Source organism: Gossypium hirsutum, chromosome A04 (assembly GCF_007990345.1).
Source record: "Gossypium hirsutum isolate 1008001.06 chromosome A04, Gossypium_hirsutum_v2.1, whole genome shotgun sequence".
Taxonomy (NCBI): domain Eukaryota; kingdom Viridiplantae; phylum Streptophyta; class Magnoliopsida; order Malvales; family Malvaceae; genus Gossypium; species Gossypium hirsutum.
This window is the reverse complement of record NC_053427.1, coordinates 84,108,306-84,116,574: the sequence shown is the minus strand read 5'-3', so window position 1 is coordinate 84,116,574 and position 8,269 is coordinate 84,108,306. Positions and strand designations below refer to the sequence as shown.

At 32.8% G+C, this 8,269-nt stretch overlaps 2 protein-coding genes across 2 annotated transcripts; both read left to right on the top strand.

Moving 5' to 3' along the window:
• The first annotated feature begins 1,300 nt into the window (after window positions 1-1,300).
• LOC121228239 (cysteine protease XCP1) lies at window positions 1,301-3,269 on the top strand. The gene is made up of 3 exons (XM_041111588.1): window positions 1,301-1,814; window positions 2,117-2,493; window positions 2,925-3,269. The coding sequence occupies exons 1-3, from the start codon at window positions 1,349-1,351 to the stop codon at window positions 3,138-3,140; spliced, it is 1,059 nt and encodes a 352-aa protein (XP_040967522.1). The 5' UTR covers window positions 1,301-1,348; the 3' UTR covers window positions 3,141-3,269.
• A 2,491-nt stretch (window positions 3,270-5,760) lies between these two features.
• Window positions 5,761-8,261, top strand: LOC121228238 (pentatricopeptide repeat-containing protein At2g03880, mitochondrial). The gene has a single exon (XM_041111587.1). It carries the CDS (start codon window positions 5,986-5,988, stop codon window positions 7,915-7,917), a length of 1,932 nt encoding a protein of 643 aa, XP_040967521.1. The 5' UTR covers window positions 5,761-5,985; the 3' UTR covers window positions 7,918-8,261.
• The last annotated feature ends 8 nt before the right edge of the window (window positions 8,262-8,269 follow it).

Below are 8,269 nucleotides of genomic sequence, written 5' to 3'. Positions count from 1 at the left end.
CTTTGTGGCATTGATAATAATATATTCTTTTAAATGCTGACAAGACTGTTCAATATTATGAATCTAGTCAACGACAATACAATTAAAGCCTCTGAATAGGGTCTAAGCTAGAAACTTATGTTAAAAAATTAAAAATAAATTATAAATTTTTGGTGTGAAAGTGTAAATTCACTTTATGTAATTTTACAAAATCTATACTAAATGAATTGCCCTAACCGGCCTATTAAGTTAGCTCAAGTAATACTACATTTACCCACTTGACCTATGAATTTTAGACGTCATGGATTCTAATCTCTTACACAACGTTTTTTAACGGTCATGATTTCTTTTATTCAGGTATTCAAAGTTGAAACCAAAACCTTGAGATATTTTACTTACAGCTCTCAACGAAAAACATTAGTTTGTGTTATATTTTATCTCTTTTTAATAAGAGAATGGTAAATTAAATTTTTTTTCTTAATTTTCAATTTTTTTTATTGAAAAATAATAACTTTCTTTATATATATTTATAGGGAAATAATCAGCTGCTTATACGAAACTGAAATATCAATTGAAAAGCCATCATTTTGTCTAATTCTATTGAAATATATACAAACTTTTGAAATGGCACATGTATATGCAATAATTGCTTCTTTGCCCCACTTTTCTGACTAAGGGTGGGTTTGGATGAGCGATTGAGTGCGGTGTGGTGCGTTTAGCTTACTTTTTGTCTCACGCTACAGTATCGCTACAGTATCTAATCTCACCGCCACCGCTGTTTTTACACTAACCGCAGGTAAACGCACCGCCCATCCAAACTCACCCTAAATGTATTTCCTATATTAGATTGGTTTTAGGTTTGGGAAAAAAAGTACTCTTTTTTTTTGCTAGGAAAGATTGTTTTTTGGGTCGGTTTTGAACCTTATTGACTTTAAAGTATTTATATTCGATTTTAGTCGTAAATTTTTATTTTTTATTCCAGAGAAAGTTGATAGAACTTAGGGGAAAACAAAAAGAGCATATACATCATCATAACAATAACTACTTTTATACTCAACACGTAAAAACAAATTCATAGAAAAACAGAATTTTACATTAAATTAATATGATAAAAAGAATAATGTATTCTTGGAAGAAACTTAAACCCTAATGAGTATACTTAGAACAAAAGTCTGTCAATAAAGATCCAATCGTAAAGACTTAGTTTTCTACCCCCTCCATTGTTCATTTTCTCCACCTTCACTTGAAAGCAATATTCAAAGCTTTAAAAAAATAAACACATCCATATATAAATAACACTAATGCCCCCTCCTCAAAATCCACCCATCTCTTCTTCTTCTTCTTCTTCTTCTTCCAGTGTTCGTCAACAATGGCTATCTCTTTGCTTTCCAAATTCTCCACTCAAACCCTACTCATTGCATCCATTTTCGTAGTTTCAGCTCTGGGTCACGATTTCTCTATCGTGGGCTATTCGCCGGAAGATTTGGGTTCTGCCGATAAACTCATCGAGCTCTTCGAGTCATGGATATCGAAGCACGGAAAAATCTACGAGTCCATTGAGGAGAAGCTAATGAGGTTCGAGGTTTTTAAGGATAATCTTAAACATATCGATAAGAGGAACAAGGAAATCAGTAGCTACTGGCTGGGGTTGAATGAGTTCGCTGATTTGAGTCATGACGAGTTCAAGAAAATGTATTTGGGACTCAGACCAGATGTTAGACGAAGATCCCAGTCGACTAAAGACTTTAGTTATGGCGATGTGGTTGAGTTGCCCAAATCCGTTGATTGGCGAAAGAAAGGAGCTGTCACTCCGGTCAAGAACCAAGGCTCTTGCGGTGTGCATGCATGAAAATATAAAATTATCAAAGTTTTTGTTTTAAGGATTAAATTTTAATTTTAAAATTTTCAAGGGTTTAAAATAAATAATTTACCATACTTTTATTAAAATTAGTCGAGGACCACGACAAAGAATCGACATATCTTATTATTTTATATTAAGAGAATAACAAATAATATTTGAATTTTATATATTTTTATAAATTTTTTATATAATTTATTTTACCGTCAATCTAATATATATATATATTTATGGAGTTTGGAAAATTTGATGGTAACATTGGAAAGCATAAATATGCAGGTAGCTGTTGGGCATTTTCAACAGTAGCAGCAGTGGAAGGCATAAACAAGATTGTGACTGGCAACTTAACGTCGTTATCGGAGCAAGAGCTGATCGACTGCGACACATCGTTCAACAATGGGTGCAACGGAGGTCTGATGGATTACGCATTGCAGTTCATCATCGCCAATGGCGGACTCCATAAAGAACAAGACTACCCTTACCTAATGGAAGAAGGCACCTGCGAAGAAAAGAAGGAAGAAATGGAAGTGGTGACCATCACTGGTTACCATGACGTCCCTGAAAACGACGAGCAAAGTCTGTTGAAAGCTTTGGCTCATCAACCGCTCAGTGTCGCCATTGAAGCTTCCGGCAGAGATTTCCAGTTCTACAGTGGGGTAAGTTAAATGCTTATTTATTCACCTTTTATTTTTATCAAGGTCAAATTGCAGTTTTAGTAGCTCAATTTTGGTTAAATTTGAAATTTAATTTTTATACTTTAATTTGGCATAATTTGATGGTTATCTCACGATTTTGGCTTCTAAATTATACATGTTTTCTGATTTCGGTACTTCATTTTTTTTTTGTTTTCGTTAGGTACTAAAATAGGAAAACAAATATAGTTCAGAAGTGAAATCATGAATAAAACCTTATCTCATCCCAACAACAAAATAAAAAAGAAAAGAAAAACCATACGATGAACATGGTTTAAGAAAATGTATTTTTAAGAAAAATAGATAAAAATTATGGGAAATTAAAATACAATAACTAATGTCCTAACAGAGGGACCAAAACAAGAAATTGACCTTTTTATTGACAAAAATGTTAGGGTGTATTCAACGGGCCATGTGGAGCAGAGCTGGATCATGGGGTGGCAGCCGTAGGGTACGGAACAACAAAGGGGTCAGATTACATAATAGTGAAGAACTCGTGGGGAGCCAAATGGGGAGAAAAAGGGTTCATACGGATGAAGAGGAACACCGGCAAAGCTGAAGGCCTTTGTGGTATCAACAAAATGGCTTCTTATCCCACCAAGAAAAACTGATCAACACCTTTGATTTCTTCCTCTTTTTAAGCTTTTTTTTATTTTTATTTTTATTTTTCTATGTTCACAAAATTTGCTGCCCAATGTCCCTTTGGTTATAATAAAAATTCCTCATAATTTCGTTTTAAATACTTTGTTATTATAATTATTTTGAGAAGGTTGAGAATTCAATTGAGCCAAGTCGAATCGAATCGAATCGAGTAAAAAAATTTCAAGTCAAGTCAAGTCGAATTGACGAATCTTATTATTTATACACAATATTGTGTTTACATAGACCAGTTATTTAACTAGCAGACAAAATATATATTATTTAATTACATAAACAACATAATTGAAAAAGCTTTTCCTTCTAACTTTACAAAATGAAAATATTTATCAAAATGACGTAGTTTTGTCTTTCCTTATTCAGATTTTCAGATAACTCGAATTGTGTAATTCATATTCGAGTTAACTCAAAATTTTGATTTTTTATTCGAGTTGATCCGCTTAACTCGAATACTCGAACTTAAAATTTTTATGAAGCTTTTTGAACCGAATCGAATTTTACTCACCTCTAATTTTGAGTATATGAGTAGAATCATAAACATTTGCCTTGAATAACTATAATTAGAATTAATTATTATAATGCATCTTTGAAATAATGACTAGAATATATTTGATCTAGATTATAAACAGGAGGAGCGTAGCTAGGGTAGGTAGGGCCGACCCTCTTAAAATGGAAAATTCTCCATTTAGGCTTCTTTAAAATTTATAAAAATTTAAATTAGTAAAGGTAAAATTGCACTTTGACCCTACTACAAATGATAAAAATTTAATTTAATCTTTTAAAAATTATAAAGATATAAATATTAAAATGGTGAAATTACATTTTTTTCTACCTTAAAAATACACAATTTTAATTTTGACCCCGCTAAAGAAATTTCTGACTTCACCCCTAATTATAAAATATATGGTCAGAAAATAATATATATTAATTTTACAGTATAAAATAGGGTGGTTTATATGTATATGCTGAAAAAACAAAATTGAAGAGGTATGCTTGAATTTTTAAAATTTATTGATGTATATGCTGTTTCTGGACAGAGAAAGGAAAGTAGGATATGTTTTTACTGTCGTGCCAGTGAAAACATGTCCCACCAGGAGCGCTCTCAATCACACTTTCACTAAATATTGACAATTTAGCTATTTTGGTCAAATGGTTAAATGTTAGTGCTTTTGCCCTTAAGTCTCGGGTGTGATTCCTCTCCTACTTACATTTGTCTTTTTTATTTCATGTTGTTTTAAGCTTTTATTATTTTTAATTAATATTTTTTAAAACATTAGCTCTTTTGGTTAGATATTTAAATAATTGTGATTATATCCTTAAGTTCTAAGTTTGATTCTTCTTATAAGCATTTATATATATAAATTTTATATCATGTTATTTCAATTTTTTTTTTATTTTTAATTAATATTTCTAATTAATAAATATATTATTTTTAATTTTTTTTATTTTAATTCATTTCTCTTTTATTTTGTAATTTTCGTTATTTTTATATTGTTTATTTGTCAAGTTGATGATTAAAAAATAAAAATAAATAAACTAATTTAATTTTGTTGGGTCTAACAATATAGAATATATTGTATTTTTTTGGGTAACTACATACCGGTGCCGCCAATTGCTCAAGCGGCACCAAAAATGTTCTTTTTTAAATCTAATCATTGTGTAAATGATTACTGGTAGGGAAGTGTAATGCCACCGATTGCTCAAACGGCACCGTGGTATCACAGTTACTTCTGCCTAAATAATACCAAGGTAATTCCATTTTAGTAATTAATTTTTTTATATTATTTAAATAAAAAACTTTTTTTATCATGTTGTAAATAGTTACTTTTAAATAAAATAAATAAATAACAAGGTAAAAACTAAGAAAAGTGAAATTAAATAAAAATGCATAAATAAATAATAATATAATTATATTTTAGAACGTGAACGGGTTTATGTGATTTTCTTGAAAGGTGAGTGCATAAATGAGTATTTTTCAAATTATAAAAAAAATAAGTGTATTTTGCATCAAATTTCTTTAAAAAGTAAATTCTATTTTTATTAATTCTTAAAGGTTAAATTATAATATTAGTCCTTGTTCTTTGAAAAAATTATAAATTTAGTCTCTATACTTCTATTTGATCAATTTTAGTTTTTATGCTTTTTGAATTGATCACTTTTGGTTGCTATACTTTTCAAAATTTAAAATTTAGTCCTAACCCAAACAGTGACAATAGATCTATTTGGTTAAATTCAATTTCTAGTCTTGTATTATGTGTGCAATTATAAATTTAGCCTATTTTATCCAATTGGATCATTCTAAGTCTCTATATTTTTTGAATTTTGAAATTTCAGTCTTAATATAAATGACAATCTTTAATCAATTAATTAGATTTTTAGTGAGTACTATGTGAAAATATTAAGCTAACATAGTATTATACATATGTTAATATGGTTAACACATCGAACTTTAGAATAGTTGAATTTAGTAGATACTGTTTGATGAAACATGAAATTTAAAAATTTAAAAAGTACAAGGACTACCGGCAGAATTTAACCAGTTTTAAATAATAAATATGGTTACCGAAACCGTCAAAGCCCGGCCCATTTTGAACTACTATAAAATGTTCGGAAAATTGTTAGAACACATCCCGCCATTGATTCCTTCTTCATAGAGGCTCTCAGTCCTCTCTTTGCTCTAGTATTTCTCGTCATTTGCAGGGCTGAGGAAATACATGGAGACACCAAAGGAATTTCAACTTGTACGTTAGCCATCGAAATTCTTGAAGGAAGGGAATGGGAAACTGCTAAAACGAAGCAATGAGAACCGTATCAGCAAAGCTAAAACACATAGGAACTTCGCTTTCTTCATCATCACGTCCTTATTCTCTAACTCCTCTTGCCTCCTCCCATGGTAAACCCAGAAACCCGCCTTCACCGACTCTTCTAAATGAATTCGTAAACTTCTGCTACAAAAGGGACCTTCCTAAGGCTATGAATGCCATGGCTGCCATGGAAAGACACGGGATTTATGCTGATTCTATCACATACTCTGAGTTGATCAAGTGTTGCCTAGCTCGCAACGCTGTTGAACAAGGGAAACTCGTTCACAAGCACGTTTTCTCAAATGGGTATCAGCCAAAAACTTTTCTCATCAACATTCTGATCAGTATGTGTGTTAAGTTTAAATTATTAGATGAAGCGCAGGCATTGTTCGACCAAATGCCTGAAAGAAATGTTGTTTCGTGGACGACGATGATATCTGCTTATGCTAATGCCAAGCTAAGTGACAAGGCGTTGGAATTCTTCGTTTTAATGCTTAGAGAAGGGGTGTTGCCTAATATGTTTACTTTCTCCTCGGTTTTGAGAGCCTGTAATGGGCTATTCAACGTTAGGCAGCTTCATTGTGGTATGGTTAAGCTTGGTTTAGAATCTGATGTTTTTGTTAGGAGTGCTCTTATTGATGTTTATTCAAAGTTAGATGAGTTAAAAGATGCAATTTGCGTTTTCAATGAAATGGAAACTAAGGACTTGGTTGTTTGGAACTCCATTATTGGAGGGTTGGCGCAGAATAGTGATGGGGATGAAGCTTTGGATCAGTTTAAGAGGATGAAAAGAGCTGGCTTTACAGCTGATCAAGCGACACTAACAAGCGTTTTGAGAGCATGTACTGGTTTAGCTCTTTTAGAAGTAGGGAGGCAAGTCCATGTTCATGTTTTGAAGTTTGATGTGGATTTGATACTCAATAATGCACTTCTGGATATGTATTGTAAGAGTGGTAGCCTAGAGGATGCCAAGTCGGTTTTTGAACGGATGGTTCATAAGGATGTGATTTCATGGAGTACAATGATTGCAGGGTTAGCTCAAAATGGGTTCAGCCAAGAGGCATTAAAGCTCTTTGATTTAATGAAAGCTTCAGGTATCAAACCAAATTATATCACCATCCTTGGGATTCTTTTTGCTTGTAGTCATGCCGGGCTTGTGGATGATGGGCTATATTATTTTCGATCAATGAAGAGACTTTACGGGATTGATCCTGGAAGGGAACACTATGGTTGCATTATTGATCTTCTTGGAAGGGCCGGTAAGGTTGATGAAGCAGTGAGTTTGGTTCAGGAAATGGAATGTGAACCAGATGCTGTGACATGGAGAACTTTGCTTGGTGCATGCAAGGTTCACCGAAATGTGGATTTAGCGATATACGCAGCTAAACAAGTTCTAAAACTTGATCCTGAAGATGCAGGGACGTATGTATTGTTGTCCAATATTTATGCAAATTCTCAGAGATGGGAAGATGTCTCTGAAATTAGGAGGCAAATGAGAGAGAAAGGCATTACAAAGGAGCCAGGTTGCAGCTGGATTGAAGTGAACAAACAAATTCATGCTTTTATTGTAGGGGATACTGCTCACCCGGAGATTAACGAAATCAACAGGTGGCTAAATCAGTTGATTCACAAACTAATGGGAATCGGTTATGCTCCAGACACAAATTTTGTTCTGCAAGATCTTGAGGGGGAACAAAGAGATGACTCACTTTGGTATCATAGTGAGAAGTTGGCAATTGTATTTGGTTTAATGAGTTTGTCAAGTGGCAGTGTTATTAGGATTAGGAAAAACCTTAGAATCTGCGGAGACTGTCATACCTTCGCAAAACTTGTCGTAAAGATGGAGTGTCGAGTTATCGTCATAAGAGATCCTATTCGTTACCATCATTTTCAGAATGGAGTATGTTCCTGTGGCGACTATTGGTAGCAAGTGATGCCATACGATCATGAGTTCGAATTTCGTTCAAACTACAAATACAGGTACAAGTTTCCTTTTAAGGAAGATTGTCCAACTATACATTACGGTTTGTTTATTGGTAAACGCTTTCTTGAAAGCATAGAGTAATCCTTCACAGTAAAAATGAAAAGAAAGGAAAAGGGGAGGGGAAGGGGAAGAAGAGCAATGGAGCATCCAAAGAGTGAAATAGTTAAGAGTCTTTGTAACTTGATCACAAGAATTACTAGCATTCTTTTTTGTTTGTAATCTTCAATGTAGCTATTGAGCTTCAATTATGCAAAAGAATAAAGAATATTATGAGGATCAAACATCAATGCTCTTC